The sequence below is a fragment of the Syngnathus leptorhynchus genome, chromosome 2 (assembly GCF_054491065.1).
Source record: "Syngnathus leptorhynchus isolate UIUO chromosome 2, UIUO_Slep, whole genome shotgun sequence".
Lineage (NCBI taxonomy): Eukaryota > Metazoa > Chordata > Actinopteri > Syngnathiformes > Syngnathidae > Syngnathus > Syngnathus leptorhynchus.
In genome coordinates, this window is record NC_141196.1 from 3,090,490 (window position 1) to 3,105,762 (window position 15,273).

Sequence of the window (15,273 nt, forward strand, 5' to 3'; positions counted from 1 at the left end):
TTTTGGGCTATGGAGACAAATGCACGTCTAATATGGCTTCCTAAAAGGCAGTTGGGATTTCTCTGTCTGTCACGATCCGTCTCCGTTGGTTTCTTTGTTTTAATGTTGCTATCTATGGTTTCTGTTGGCGTCCAACCTCTAGTCTGAGCTCTTCAATCAAGCCTGGTCCAAGCTGCATTTGGTCGCCCAGCTCCAATCACTTCATGACATTCTCTCTTTTTCTGCACATGTCTTCGTGCGAGTTTCAATTGAGGCAGCCTCCAAGGATTATATGACGAGTCAACCGTGGTAGTCATCCCTCCCATCTCACAGCTGCTCTTGCATCACCGACATCTTACGACGTGCTCAAAGTCTTTACGAGATGTACAAAACAAAAACAAAAAAAAATTACAATCAGCTTTGATGGAACTTTGCAGCTTGTACTCTTTGCGTTTCCAAATGACGGCGCTGTGGTCTGAACGTCTCGAGCGCTCAAATGCATTTGAACGTCTGGACGCACTTTGGCTTGTTCATTTTCCACACAAACCACAGGTTGAAAAGGTTACTTTTCAAATGAATTGGCTCCGTTCATAGTTCAGAATTGAAGTTTTGATCAACTAAGTTCATCATTCCCAAAATAGAAAGGTCGTCATTCTTTTCTTCCCTCCCGACATGAAGGTTGGGACAGGTTCAGAAGGTCTCCTTTTCTTTTCTCTACCGGCCCGGGCCTCTTATCCTGGAGCCTGAAATATTTCCAACAAAGTTGCTGCTGGTAACAAATGTTTCCAGCACAGTCATGCTCACTCAGGCTGTCTTCGCCGTTCCATCAACTGGAATTTCACTCTCTGTCATTCCACAATTGCCTTTTTTTTTTTTTTCATTCATGAGAGCACCTAAATGATCGGCCGGCTCACTTTGACATGGCAGCTGCACGACGGTATCAATTGGCAACAAGCAAATTCCAAAAGCTAAAAAAGAAAAAAACAGCAACAAGTATTCATTTGGCAACAAATGTTTCCGAAATACGTATCGCTGTGTCTGTGAGTTAGGTTTCCTTTCCTTTCCTTTTTTCTGCTTCTCGTTTCCAGCAAAGCGATACCCAGGCCGTATCAATTCCAAGTAACAAGTATCAATTTGGGGACAGACATTTCCTGAGCAGATTTCAATTTTTAGATGACAACCAGCCTGGAGATCAAGACGTCATGTTTGAGTGACTGGACACTTTAAGAGGAAGAGCGTTCCTCATCTATTAGCCGTGGTTACCTGCAATGAAACACACCCAGCCATCATTGCTTAGCACAAAAAGGGCCTCCCATGGATGTTTTTTTTAGCAGCGAGTAAGTTTAGCTTTAATAGCTTTAATAAGGTTATTGGGAATGGCCAGTAAGCACATTATTGATTGAGTGTAACGGAAAAAGAAAATAGGATTTTAAATTGATGTGAAATAATACAAGATCAAATATAATGACTGAAATTAATTCACGTATAGACTAGGTCAGCAAATCAGTGTCAGTTGATTCCGTCAACTCGGTTGCCTGTAGTATTTTTAAGGTCCAGCAGGTGTCAGCGCTCAGTATCGATACAGTTTGGCAACGCTTCGCGACGCCTCATCGACCCAGCACTAGTTTCAAGCTAGGGTTAGGGATTCAATCTAAGATTTTAAACTACAGTTAGGGCTTTAACCTAGCGTTAGGGTTTCAAACTAGGGTTTCCAACAGGAGTTATGGTTTCAAGCAAGCGTTTTAAACTAGCCTTTGGAGTTTCAAACTTGATTCGGGTTTCAAGGTAGGGTTTCCAACTAGGGTTAGGGTTTCATACTAGATTTCAAGGTAGGTTTGCCAACTGGGGTTAGGGTTTCAAACTAGCTTTCTAAACTAGAGTTAGGGTTTAAAGGTGGAATCGAACCCGCAACCCTCCTAACCGTGAGGCGGACGTGCGAACCAGCGCTCCACCCTGGATTTGAAATAAACCTTACCATTCAGAATTTGTTTTTTTGTTTTTTCACTAAAAAGGCCTTTCTAAACATGCTCATTGTTTTATCAAGCTGCGAAAATATAATGATATAGTTGGTCATTGTGAAGATTTTTACTGGCACGACAACGAGGCACTCTAAAACTATCCCCCAAAGTGTTGATCCACAAATTTATTATCAAGTAAAACTTCATTTCCCAACACTATCATCCAAAGTGAAGATCAATTTTCAGAAAGGAGGGATAGCTATCTCATCATCAATCAATCATCAATCATTCCGTTTTGTGAGAGGTAACCAGGCGGGTTATACAATTCGTCTCGGTTTATTAATAGTCATGATAATGTCACACAAGTTCACAAAGTGTTTTAAGACAAGTCTGGCTCAGTTCGGTGTGTGTGTGTTTGTGTGTGTTTGTGTGTGTGTGTGTGTGTGTGTACAAACTTTCTACACAGTGCAGTTATAAATTAATGAGCACAAAGAAGAAGGAAAAGTGTAATATTGCAAAAGGAAAAAATAGAATTCTCAAAAACACAAAAAAGAGAATTTTTAGCACCATCTAGCCCATTGACATCTTTGCCAGATTGTAGAATAAAAAAACTGAACAAAAATCATTGAAGTGTCATTGAAAAGTTCCCCAAAAAAAGATCATACAAATTCTTCGTAAGCAGTCTACAGAAAAATGTGACGTTGTATCGTTTCATACACATCAGAAGTGGGAACAAAAAAACTGCATCATCATCATCAAAGGACAGCATGAAAATGACGGAAAGCCCTGTTTTGTTTTTTGAAGTAAAAAAAGGCTGTGAAATTCTGTTATCCAATAAATAGAGGGAATGTTTTTAAATTAAATGTACAATTTCCCCTCTTCAAGAGGACACACTGGAACAAAGCAAGTAGGTCAGCACCAACCAAATGAAGAAAGAAAAAACAACTTTGAATATTCATCATTTCCAGGAGCGATAAATGTACAATTCATTAAAAATAAAAAATAAAAACACAACAATAAAATGAAACCCCGCCCCTAAGTTTTTTTTTTAATGAAAACCCGTATGTCTTGAAGCATCCCGAACAATTTTACCTTTCAAAATTCTTAATGCTTTCGAGAAAAACCTTCCATATTCTCTATTATTAGTATTTTTTTTTTCCTTTTCTTTCCTAAATACAAGTGACAAGGCCAATGTGGTATATATATCTAGGTGAATCTAGTTTAAGAAAACAAATAAATTATTTTTATTTTCAAACCCAACATGTACAAATGTATTCAAGACAAGGAGAGAAGCAAAAGAATCAAAGCACCGTCTGAGAGGCGTAAACTGCTGCGTCTTGATTTGTAAACAGTAAAAAACAAAAAAAAGGAGTAAACAAACCCATTCGACGATCTCCAAGAATCAACATTGAAAGTGTTTTTCTCTTTTGTCCTGACTCGCAGGAGTTTTGGTTGCGGCTGGGGGGGTGGGGGGGGGGGCTCCTGTCACCGTGACGGGGAGGAGGAGGAGGCCTAGAAGAGAGGAGTGATGGATGAGTGGTGAAAAAGGCCAACGAGCGACCAAAGCGGTGCGAGCGAGTCGGCGTACCAGGCTGAAGGAATCGTACGTGCCGGTGAGCTCCTCCATGGAGTACTGCTCCAGCACCACCACGTTGTTGAGGTTGGGGGTGCGCTCTCGGGCGCAGTCCTCACAGTGCACCACATACGTCTTCCTGCTGCTGCTCTCGCTTGTCACAAACAGCAAATTGAACACTTCCACCTGGAATGGAAGCAAAAAAGATGAGAAGAAAAAGAATACGCCACACCATGGATGGTATGGGAGCTGGTCATTATTGTGTTTGTAGTTTGCAGCGGTGGCCTCTAGAGGGCGCAAACAGAACAACAAGGCTACACAGGACTATTTTTTTAAGATATAAAAAATGTTATTTTTTGATTCATTCATTTAATGATGAATTAATGAAGGTATTTATTTACTTATTTATTCACGTATCCATTTATTTATTTATCTATGTCTTGATTTATGTATTGGTTTATTTATTTATTCATTCATTTAGTTATTTGTTTATTTATCCATTTATTTATTTATTTATTGGTTGATGTATTGGTTTATTTATTTATTCATTCATGATGGTGTTCTAATCTATTGACTTGTATATTTATTTGGTGTCATTTGGAGGGTACTCACGTCACACTCGTTGCAGTAATAAGCCGGCTCATCCTTGACGCGGCCCTGGTAGGAGATCTTCTTGCCTTGAGCCACCAGTTGGTCACGCAGGATCTGGATGTGCTTCATGGACTGCAGCAGACAATGTCTGACCGGCCAGAGAAAAGGCGTTGAGACTTTGCCTCCTTCATTTTTTTCCAGGCAACATTAATTAAAATCCTAAAGTAATCCTCACCTGATCATCTTGTAGGTGTCCGGGTCGGTGATTTTGAGTGTGCGGGCCACGTTCCACGACACGTGAATCATGGGTACGATGGACTTGACCTTCTTGACTTCGTTCCACTCGAACCTTTCCAGGGCCAGCTGGTACTGGTACGCTGCACAGAGAGCACAAAGCAGCCACCGCGCTGAGCAGGCCCGGTTTCAACTCCATCCAGCTTTGCCGCGTTTCTCTTACCGTTCAGAGGTCCCACGTTCCAGGCAATGTTGTTGCACCAGCCCACGGCCTGAACCCAGTGAACGGTCCCGGCGTTGATCCACACCAAGTCGCCCGGCCTCTGGATGAAACGGTATACTGGGATGTTGGCGTTGTAGAGGTCCTCCAACACGGGCCACCAGGACCCCGTCAGGTAGTCCACCCCGTGTCTGCGGCAAACACGACCAAGACCGAATTACTATTTGGATTCCAATTCCGGAATTTGTTTGTGTCATCATCTCAGCGACTCACTTCTCACAAAAGTCACTGATGGCCTGCCAGTAGTTCTCGTGCACGGAAAACCACTCGCAGTCTCCGGGGCCGATGTTGATGTTCACCGAGCAAAAGTTGTTGTTCTCTTGGTGGCCTGCGGCGACATATTTGGTCAGCGAGGCGTTCCGTTTACGAGATGGTCAAGATGGGCGAGCGAGGGCTCACCTGGCGTTCGGCTCCCCGGGACCTTCATGTAGAGCTGGACGGTGTTCATGCCCAGGATGGTGTGTCCAACATGGGTGAGCATGTTGCCGCTGGATGCCACGCGCATGAAGGCAGGGAGCTTTTGGAGCTCTTGCAGTTGCGGTTTCCATCTGAAAGACGCATGATGTTGTTTTTGTTGTCGTCGTCCGAGAGGAGGGAAGCTCACCTCTTGGGATCCGACAGGTCAATATTGGTGCCAAATTTAATGATCTTCCCCACTGGCTTCTGCTCGCCGCTGTGGAGAAGAACGCCGTTCAGTATTGGGTGGACAGGACAGTGAGGGGGAAAAAAATAAAATAAAATTAACATTGTGATTTATTATTATTTTTGGTTAAAGAGTCTCTTGGTGCATATTTTTTGAAGAAGAAAAAAGATGTATTATATTGAAATGTTTCGGTCTTGTTTATGCTCAAATAAAAGGCAAATTAATCAGTAATTTGATTTAAAAAATCAAATGAAATTATTATTATTATGCACTTCAATTACAGTTAAATTGTCAAACAAACCTTCTTTTAAGCATTTCTACCGAACAAGCGTGGAGCAAACATAATTCAGTCAATCATAAAGTCAAAATCAAACAACAATATATAAATACATAAACTGCACTTATTACATGTTAAATAATTGGGGGGGGAAAAAAAACAACTTTTTTTTTTTTTTTTTTTAACAGAGGAGGCCTGCTTCAGGTACAAAGTTCTCAGAAGCTTGCCTTGTGTGATCGGAACTGTTTCAAAAATAATTATTAATATTCTAGTTGGAGATGATGTTACCATAAGGAGCGTTTAATAATTGCAGATAATAACCAGATAAAAATCATAAAACTGATTTTTTTTTTTTTAAAGCCATGTAATGCTGATGTAATGCTATTGTGTCAAGCATTCAACTCCTATTCCAAAGAAAATTCCCCCCCCCCCCCCCCCCCCTCATTGCGGGTTTATCAATTTGAACAATGGATTGTCTTTTGAATTCTCAATTCTTTGGCCCAGTTGCGCTTGGTCATAAAAGCCAAAACATACCCGCTTGTTTCTTTGGCGTTGTTGTTGTCCTTATTTGGGCTTTCCGAATTGCTGAGCGGCTTCTTGTCTTCTTCGTCGTCGTCGTCGTCCTCCTCTTCATCGCTCCCTTTCTCCTCCTAACACACGGCGTTGTGACATGGCGTCCAAGCGGCGGCTCCATCGCCAGTCGAAGCGGCGCCGCCTTACCTGCAGACTCTCCTGGAAGCTGGACGCCTGGTACTGCGCGTACTTGGCGATGGTGGTGTGCGAGCGGCTGCTCTCGCATGGCCACGTCTGACCCGTCCCGGTGGGGTCCCAGTTCTCGTCCGCCGGTTGCTGCACTTGAGTCCGCACCTCCACCGCCTGCTCGGCGTTGGCCTCCACCAGAGACTTGGTGGAAAACAGACCCAAGTCTGTCAAACGAGATAAGGAGCGTTACGAGAAGCGGGTGGTGGTGGTAGTGGTGGTGGTGGTGGGGTTAAACACACGAGTGCAAACTTACTGATCCGTAAAGATCCGGCCAGTCCTCGGATGACCGTGACGGGATTCTTTGCGTCTGTACAGAACTGCAGCAGCACGGGAGAGAAGGCGTCCCTCTTGCTCTCGAGCTACATGGAAGAAGAAAAAGGAATGAGTGACTGCAATTTGCGAGAATTGTGTCATCGATCGTGTAGTCAAATGGCCGGGCAATGGTTTTACATAAATGCTCGGCGTAGGGGGGTTGAGTTTCTCTCTGGGAATGGGCTCCTCCGAGGTCATGGTGGGCTTGACGGAGAAAGCCGGCAGCAAGAAAGACTCCCTGAACTTCCCCTTCACTCGGGCCCCCCTGAGAGAATAAAAGAGCGTTATTGAGGGTGTGCAGATTTTTGCAATTTGCGGGTCCCATGTGGAGTACTGACTTGCAAGATCGGATGATTTCGGCGGCTGTGTTCTTGATGCTTATCTCCTCCAGGGGAATCCTCTTGTCCTCCACTTCGGAGGCGATGAAGGTCTCCCGGTCGCCGCTCTCCACTTTGATGAGTCGGATCTTCAGCTCCTTGGGGGGTCCGTCCGACAGAGCCTTCAGCTTTAGCAAGTCCGGCGACGGATCTTCGCTTTTCTTTGACCTCCACTCGGTGTGCTCGCCCTCGCCGGCGGAGGTGGCGCCCGACGCGTCGTTGCGTTTCTTCTTCTCGGAGTCGTGGAGTCTGCAAGTTTTTCCCTCTTTGCTCTGGAGGTTGAGGTCGCAGAGGATTCGCCGGTCCTTCTTGTCCTTGTGGCTCTTGCCCTCCTTGTGCCGCCTGCGGCCGCTGCTGGAGGACGACGATGACGAGGAGGAGGAGAAGACCCCCTCTTCCCTCTTGTCTCGCTGCTTCTTCCTCTCCTTTGTGTCTTCCTGCTTGTGGCTGTGACCGTGTTTCCTCTTCTTCTCCCGTTCTCTGTCCTTGTGTCGCTCCTTCTCGCGGTGCTCTTTCGCTTTTTCCGGCTTGTGTCTGTCCTCGGTTTTGGCGTGACGCGCCAGCTTGTCCGACTGGCGAGAGAGCGTCACCTTGGATCCGTCGGTCAGCTCCGCCAGCGACGACTCGGAGATGGTGGTCAGACGATGCTCCTCCTCGATGGCGTGGTAACGCGCCACGCCGGGCGTGGTCTCCTTTTGGACAACCCTTTCCACTGTGATGGTTTCATCAACGAGCTCCACCTTGACGTCTTCGAGCGGACGCGGCGGGGAGGACTTTGGAGGAGCTACGGCTGGACTGAAAGGAGCATTCGTGGAATCGGACGTGGGCGAGCCGCCGTGCTGTTGTCGGCAAATGTCGGGACCCAGCGAGAGCGATGAGGAATATTTGACTCCGAGCAGAGCCGACGGCGGGGGTCTCCCGAAAGGTCCGCCTCGGTACGCGTACTTCTGTCTCTCCAGGGCCGTGTTCATGGACTTGAACGTGCTGTTGACGCCTGTCTGGTGGAGGTGGGGTCTTTGAGGTGGCGGGGAACACGACGGGGCCTCCTCTTCCTCCTCCTCGTCTTCGTCGTCATCCGCCTCGCTTTTCCCCTGCTCGGGAAGACCGTAAAGTTTGGCCAGGTCGCTGTGCCGGTAGGTGCTGTTCCTGACTCCCAGTGTGCTTTGCAGAGATGTTTTCAGGTAATCCTCCTCCTCCTCCTCCTCCTCGTTGAGAGAAGACGTCCGGCTGCACGGGGAAGCCAATGAGCCTTGGCGGCTGAGCACGGGCGGGCTGGCATGGGGGTCAGCCCCAAAGTCTTCCTGATTTGGCTGACGCTTGAGCGCCGGGAGGAGGTCAGGAGCGCAGAGGTAAGCCTTGACGGGGGCGGCGCCGGGCGCAAACGTATCCAGGAGACCCTCGGTGTACATCTCCTCCTCCTTTTTGATGGATTCGTCCAGCATGGCCATGATGTTGGCCAGGCCATCGGGGAGCAGCGTGGACAACTCCGACGGCTCTTCCTCGAACGGAGAACTGTCCGAGCGCAGGGCGGGCGGCGGCGGCGGCGGGTTGTTCTCCCTGATAAACGCCTGATAGAGTTTGGGGGGTTCTCGGAGCGCGGGCAGAGAGCCGGCCGGCTCTTTGGCCTGCGTGGCGGGGGGCTTGCCAGAGTAGAGCGGCTGCTGCTGGTTGATCCCTGAGGTACTGTTGTGTATGGTGGTGGGAGGGGGGCCGGCCCACATCTCGCGCTGCCTCTGCTTCTCGCGGGCGTAGTCCGTCTGCGGCGTGAGCGGAGGCGGCCGCAGCCTTTCCAGCGGAGCGCCGCTGACGGTCGGCTGGCCGGAGGAGCCGCCGCGGCTCAGCCACGGGTAGGGGGGCGAGGTCTGCGACGGGGCGGGGGCCGGGGGAGCAGACGAGGCGTCGCCACACAGAAGCCTCTCTAGACTCTCCATGGCCATCTGCTCTTGAGGCTTTTTCCGCATGGCTTCCTCCTCCTCCTCCCTCCTCTTTTTCTCCTCCGCCTGCTTCTTTTCTCTGGCCATCCTCTGGCGCTCCTCCTCTTCTCGCCTCTTCTTCTCCTCTGCTCGCCTCTCCCACTCTCTCCTCTTGCACTCGCGCTCTTGCTTCTCCCATTCCCTCTTCTTCCTCTCCTTCTCCTCCTGCAGCCTCTCCGCTTCCCTCCTCTTCCTCTCTTGCTCCTGCAGCTCCCACTCTCTCCTCCGCCGACACTCCTCCTCCTTGCATTTCTCCAGCTCTCTCTTCTTCCTCTCCTCCTCCCTCTTTTTCTCCTCCTCCTGCTGCTGCTTTTGCTTCATCTCCAAGTCTCTCTTGCGCCGCTCTCCGTCTTCTCTCTCCTTCCTCCTCTCTTCTTCAGCTTTCATGTGGCCCTCGAGCTCCGCGTCGAGTTTGTCCAGCGCCTCCACGATGGACTGGGGGTTGGAAGCGGGAAGCGGATGGTTCTGCCGCTGGCAGTACGCCTGGGAGGATACCTGCCGATGGCCAGAAGATGGGAAATACACGGGAGGAGAAATGGGAACAGCTTTGGACGACCCTCTGCTCGTAATGACGCTGTCCCCCGTCCTGGGGAACCCTGAGGAGAACAAAGACGACGACGTGGAACACGTTGGAACGTGCGTCGCCTGAGGGTAGAAGGAGGTCCTCCCCTTGGAGGGTCCATTTTCTTGAAGCCTTCCTCGTACCTCGTGGTGAAACTGGCTGGCATTCGGCTGAGGGCCGGGGGGACATCCGTGGGGACCTCCGATGGAGCTTTGGGGCGCCGGCTCGTTACTCCTCTGCCGGTTCCTGCTGGCGCCGTTCACCTGGCAACCGCCGTCTGAGACACTGCTGTTGCCATAGCCACCGAGGTGGCAGGAGGAGCGATTGGCGGTGATGACAGGGGTGCGGGTCGAGCTGACAGGGGGCGGGCCGACGTGAGGCTGATGCTGACTGTCTGGACCCTGATTGTGGCTCTGCTGGTGATGAGGTATCGGTCCTGGAGGTCTGGGGATGCCGGCGTCCTGGGGGACGACATCAACACTATCAAAATCACAATATCAGCACATCCTTTTTTTTTTTTTTTCGTATTTTGCGCTTCTGATGGTTTTCACCATTGAACATTTCGGGAGAGAGCCGCGAGCGCAAAATACAATTGCAGATCTTTGTCATAGGTGACATGACTCCTTTTTTGTGATTGGCTCAAGAACACAGTATGAAAACAGTACAATATCGGTTTCGTGATTTCAGTATTTATCAACACAAAATCAGCCACTGCAATGCAACCATTTTGTATTTGTAGCGACCGAGTCGATTGACTTTTGGTGTGACCACAACTTACCAGGGGGTGGCTGCTGGACCTACTCTGGTACCTCCACACTTCATAGAGCCCACTCTGCTGAGGTACTGAGGTGGCACTGGTGGGAAGTGGTGGAGGCACACGTTGCCCCAGAACTGGGTGAGGCTGAAAGTGGCTGTAAGGCACACCGCCGCCGCCGCCGGCTGGGGGTTTTGCTGGTGAAGACTGAGCGTGCCGATGTTGATCCCTGTCCCCTCTGCTGGGGGCCGGCGCCCCAGTGAGATGGCCTCTGTGGCCGTGGGCCTCCGTGGCGTGACAGAGGGGAGCCGGTTTGGAAGAGGGGCTGCGATAGGAGGAGTGGGGGGACTGCTGGTTGACAGCCTGAGGTTGAAAGCAGTCTCGAGGAAGAGGAGGCACACAAGCCGGGTTGTAGCTCAGCGGCGAGTTGACGGGAGGTGACACGGTGGAGGGAGAGGAGGTGGCCGGGGGCGTCTTTTGGGGGTAGCCGCTTAGTGCTTGTTTGTGGGCCTCCTGAATGAGAAAGAAGGCGAGATTCATATTTGGTGTCCCGTTCCGATCATTGAGAGCAGCAATCGGCGCAAACGTGTCTCACAATTCGGCCTTGGAACTCCAAAGATGCCTTGCGATCACAGCTCGGAGGCTGCCAAGTACTGTTGTCCTTCTGAAGTGGGTTCCAGAAGGTCGGTTTGAGGTGATGGGGCTGAGATAACAAAGCCTGGCCTTGTCCAGGGAAGCGCTGCTGGCCAGGATGTAAAACCTGCACAGGTGAGTGAAATGTGAGTGTGAAAGAGCAAAGACGCAAAATGTAAAAGTTCTGTGTTACCTGATCGGAACTTTTCTTCCTCTTGCTGGGGCTGGGCCAGTCTTCGCTGGCCGAGCGGTTGGGCAGGTGCGCGGACGACGACGCTGCGGTGTGCTGGATGACAGAGTGTTCGCCGAGCGGAGGGCGCGGTCGCTTTAGCTGACTGGCAGGCATCTTGCCAGCGTGTCCCCTCTGCTGCTAAGAGGGGATTTCAAGTGGCACTTAAGCGAGCGCGTCGTGACGATTGCCATCGCTGCCGTGCGGGTTTGGTGATGAAACATGATCGCAGCCAATTAGAGCGCTCACCTGATGCACCTGAGCCCACATGTCGTCTCCCGGCAGTGGCGGCCCTCGTGGGGCATGGTGCTCCTGAAGACCCCCAAACTTGTCAAAAAAAGCAGTGAGGGGGGGGGGGGAAGAGAAATCATTTAACAACAGCGCACAAACCTAAGTTTGAAATTTATCACGAGCAGACGGGCTAAAACCTTTAGCGGTTGGTTCGGCCTACTGGCGGGGGGATGCGGGGTAGGGGGCGGGCCGCCACTGCCAGCGTAGCCGCCATTGTGGAGGCGGAGCGAGTGCTCGGGGAGAGTCGCGCCTGGATGTCCTTGGGGAGGGTGGTGGGATTCGTACAGCTGGCCGAGTTGCTCCCATGCCCGGTGAGGAGGGGGAGGATGAAGATGATGAAGAGGATGATGAGGAAGCGGCCTCAGCTGCTCCCTCGGCAGACCCGGCAACATTGGCTGGGGGAGATCCAGCTTCTCCCCGCCTCGCAAGGGCCTGGGAAACAGGAAAAAAAAAAAAACACAAAATAGTCAACTACAGCTGCACTGCGGCGTCCATTTGTCACTTTTATGCACACTTACCCATTGTTGAAGAATTTATTGGCTTGGCTGAGTCCATGAATTGGACCAGGAGGTAGATGAGGAAGGAGCTGGTGTTGGCTCATTCCCGGCAAACACCTGATGGACGGAACAAAACACCACAGCTTCATCCTGTTCCAATTTGAACTTAACATTCTTGCGTGAATCTGTCTGGTGTTTATGTGGGTATGGCAACCCACCTGCCAGGTGACTGCCAGGCGCGGCCGCCCACGGGAGCCCAGGGTCCCCGGTTGAGTCCATCCAGAGAGAAGGAATCCCGTGTGCCACGCCCGCCAAACTGCTCCACTGCGTGATGCATTCAGCCTGCCGACAGGAACCCAGACTCACCAAAAAAGCTCACAATGTGGAAATACACTTTGAGCGTATTTTTTTTTATTCTTCCTTCCAGAGATGGGAGGTGTTTGTACCCACCAGACTAGCTGTGTCCGTGAAGCCCTCCACTGCAGCACAGAGAGGGCCTCACTCCAGTGCTTGAAATCGCTGGACTATCCCGTTTCTCTGTTTTCAGCTGTGACAGAAGAGTACATTTAAGTCAAATGCATTATTCATATCCAAAAGTCATGTCATCCTTGCAACCTTGGACGGAAATTTAATATAACGCATGTATTGTCAACCGGTGGTCTGTGGTCCTCTAGTGGTCCGTGGCAGTATTGCAGGTGGTCCGCGCAATTGGAACTGGAAAATAATTGTCAAATTTTTAGAAATATTAATTAGACTTATTTTCCTGTCATTTTTATGAATCATTTACCCATCAAAATTATGTAGCTACGATTCCCAAAATAGACACACAGATGCAAATAAATAGCCTGTATAGATAGGTCTATCTTCCTTTGGTGGAAAAGAAAATAATATTTTGCCAAATCAGTGATCCAAGAGTTGCTTCTTGGTTATGATGGTTGAAAACCCCTGATATGATCACGGATGTAGGTAGGCCTTTGTGTGGGTTGTGCCTGCACTACATCAGATGACCTGCTGAGGGCGTTAGCACAACAGTCAGAGGGTTATTATCAGGGCCCAGATGGCCTTTGGGGGAAAGGCGGGGTGGGGGGTGGGGGGTTCACCACCCATACCCTGGTTACTGTAATCCTTCCAAAGGCCTTGTGATGATAAAAGGAAAAAAAGACTTGCTGTGCCAAGTGTGTGTTTAAGTGTGTGCGACGACGAGTGTTGCCAAGTGTGAGAAGTGGGCGACTGTGCGCATAAATTGTGTGCCTGTCGGATACATGGAGGTTTAATCTCATTACGACAGACATGATGGAAGAAGGAGAGGGGGGGACAGTGACAGACGGTCTGAACGGCACGGAAGGAGAGATTCAGGAGAAACGATGGAGATGGAAGGCGTGAAGTGTGGGAACATGGAGGACACCCACGCATCTTCACACAAGGGGGAAAATACTCGCTCAATCGCCTCCCTGCTGCTCTTGGAACAGCAAAGCACACAAAAGATGGATGCCGTCAACAAAATACAAGGATGGCTTCCAAAGTACTTCAAATCGGTGGTGGTGGTGGTGGGGGAGGGTCAAATTTTGGGGTGAAAAAAAAAATCCAAGGAGAAATTTCAATGATCCTAATATCAATTAAACACAAATACTGTGTAATTTATTGCGCTTGTTAAAGAAATACATTGGAGGAGGACCTCGCATATTAAATCACAATTGCAATATGGAGCGTGGGAATTGCAATTAATAAATTTAATAGTGAACGTACATTCAATTAATTTTTCCTGGCTGTGTATGGGCGCCCGTTTTTACCAGGGCTCCCAAATTCGCTTCGCTCGTACGCAATTCCGCCTCTCATGCACCCCGCACACTCTTCATTTCTATTTAAAGCGGTGGATATTTCAGTCGCCGTGCATTTTTAGTTGGTTGGGACCGCCGCTGCCCGAGCTTATCTAGACACCTCCTGCCTAGTCCAAAGCACGCGTGAGAGACCAGATAGGCCGCCGACTTTTAACTGTAAAGTTCAGGCACGTGCGCACGACTTTGTTTACCTCCAGAGTAGCAGCAAGTTCCCCACTGACAATCGTGTCGCGCCTCAACTTCGGCCGCCGGTCATCTCTCGGGTGCCTCCTGGACGCTGGAAGACACAGACACGACATAAAGACATAAATGGTTGTAATCGACACGGGTGAAAGGGACTGCGGGCGTCGTTAGAAAGTGATGTTAGCAATAATAAGATAGCACGCCGGTGTGTGTGAAAGTGATGACTCAGCGTGCACAGGGCTTACCCCCAAAACTGTTCCGAAATGTCACTAGGTGAGTGGGAATTTGTCAAGATCAGATATGTCATGTTTCCAGTGAAGTCTACAAGCGAGCGAATTTGCGTGTGTATAACAAACAAGTGGGTGGGTGGGGGGCGTTCGAGCGAAAGGTCACGAAAAACACAAAGCGGCTAACGTTTGACAGCCATCTGGTGGAATGTCCCCACCGCCACGCTCATCATCATCATTAAGCTAATACATTGGTGCCTTGAGATGATTTGTTAAGAAAAATAATAGCACTTGCATCAAGTTAGCAAAGGTTGTATGTAAGCTGCTGTAAGATGAGTCGCTCTTCGCGGAGGACAAAGAAAATATGCCTGTGAGAAGCGCAATTAGCTGATTAAATGAGTTACTTCATCTTTGTGTTCACCGCTTAAAAGGTGACACAGATGTCGTACATTAGCTCGTATATGGAATTTCCAATTGTGTGTTAGCATTAAGCTAGCAAACGTAGCACCTAAGGCACCAGTGTACAACAACGATTTAGCTCTGGGCTCAGTAGGTCAACCAGTCCCACCTTAGCCTTCAAGCCCAACAGTCAGTCAAAACAAAAGCAGATCGGAGCTGCTCCTGTCTCTTTCTGTTCTGTATTTTGGAGAGTCACCTTGAACCACATAGGACGATGAAAAAGCCCCAGAAAGGAGGGAATTTGCGGAAACAAAAATCAGAAGACTCTTGTTTATTGTCACTTACAAAGTGCTTAAATGTGGCTTTGGAGAACACACCAGAGGCGGACGGCTATTTTGAATAACGTTAGTGACGTTGACATTGACGTAACGTCCAAAATAATTGTAGATTAAATCACAATTCCAATATTGCGGGGAGGAGGAAAATCATGCGATTGAGGAGCTTGGATTATGCAGGTGTACCTAATAAAATGGCCGGCCAGTGTCTGTACATGTTGGAGATTAAAGAGAGGAAGTGAAGCTTTGAGGGGAACAGGAAGTCACAGCCAGAGGAAGTAGGCTTCCCGACTAGCGAATGAAACGGAGGCACGGAGGATTGCGACTTCCTCTCGGACACAAACTGCATGTGCGCTTTAAGGGCAA

The 15,273-nt window shown here is 49.3% G+C and overlaps 1 protein-coding gene across 9 annotated transcripts in view; it reads right to left on the reverse strand.

The window, feature by feature from the left end:
• Positions 1-2,233: 2,233 nt before the first annotated feature.
• LOC147060123 (uncharacterized) overlaps positions 2,234-15,273 on the reverse strand; it is a 41,940-nt gene continuing 28,900 nt past the window's right edge. For 7 of the 9 annotated variants that reach the window (XM_085901101.1, XM_085901110.1, XM_085901092.1 and 4 more), the window contains 22 exons: positions 13,955-14,040; positions 12,376-12,472; positions 12,144-12,267; positions 11,947-12,042; positions 11,566-11,860; positions 11,387-11,464; positions 11,102-11,278; positions 10,871-11,035; positions 10,300-10,788; positions 6,948-9,982; positions 6,748-6,874; positions 6,551-6,656; positions 6,256-6,461; positions 6,070-6,185; positions 5,220-5,288; positions 5,015-5,163; positions 4,829-4,943; positions 4,559-4,746; positions 4,337-4,478; positions 4,123-4,249; positions 3,526-3,696; positions 2,234-3,449 (listed from right to left, as the gene is read on the reverse strand). In XM_085901101.1, coding sequence (XP_085757227.1) covers positions 3,423-3,449; positions 3,526-3,696; positions 4,123-4,249; positions 4,337-4,478; positions 4,559-4,746; positions 4,829-4,943; positions 5,015-5,163; positions 5,220-5,288; positions 6,070-6,185; positions 6,256-6,461; positions 6,551-6,656; positions 6,748-6,874; positions 6,948-9,982; positions 10,300-10,788; positions 10,871-11,035; positions 11,102-11,278; positions 11,387-11,464; positions 11,566-11,860; positions 11,947-12,042; positions 12,144-12,262 — 5,997 coding nt within the window. In that variant the 5' untranslated portion in view covers positions 12,263-12,267; positions 12,376-12,472; positions 13,955-14,040 and the 3' untranslated portion in view covers positions 2,234-3,422. Of the gene's footprint in view, positions 3,450-3,525; positions 3,697-4,122; positions 4,250-4,336; positions 4,479-4,558; positions 4,747-4,828; positions 4,944-5,014; positions 5,164-5,219; positions 5,289-6,069; positions 6,186-6,255; positions 6,462-6,550; positions 6,657-6,747; positions 6,875-6,947; positions 9,983-10,299; positions 10,789-10,870; positions 11,036-11,101; positions 11,279-11,386; positions 11,465-11,565; positions 11,861-11,946; positions 12,043-12,143; positions 12,268-12,375; positions 12,473-13,954; positions 14,041-15,273 lie in introns of those variants that run through there. The other 2 variants (XM_085901129.1, XM_085901138.1) reach the window with 2 other exon arrangements.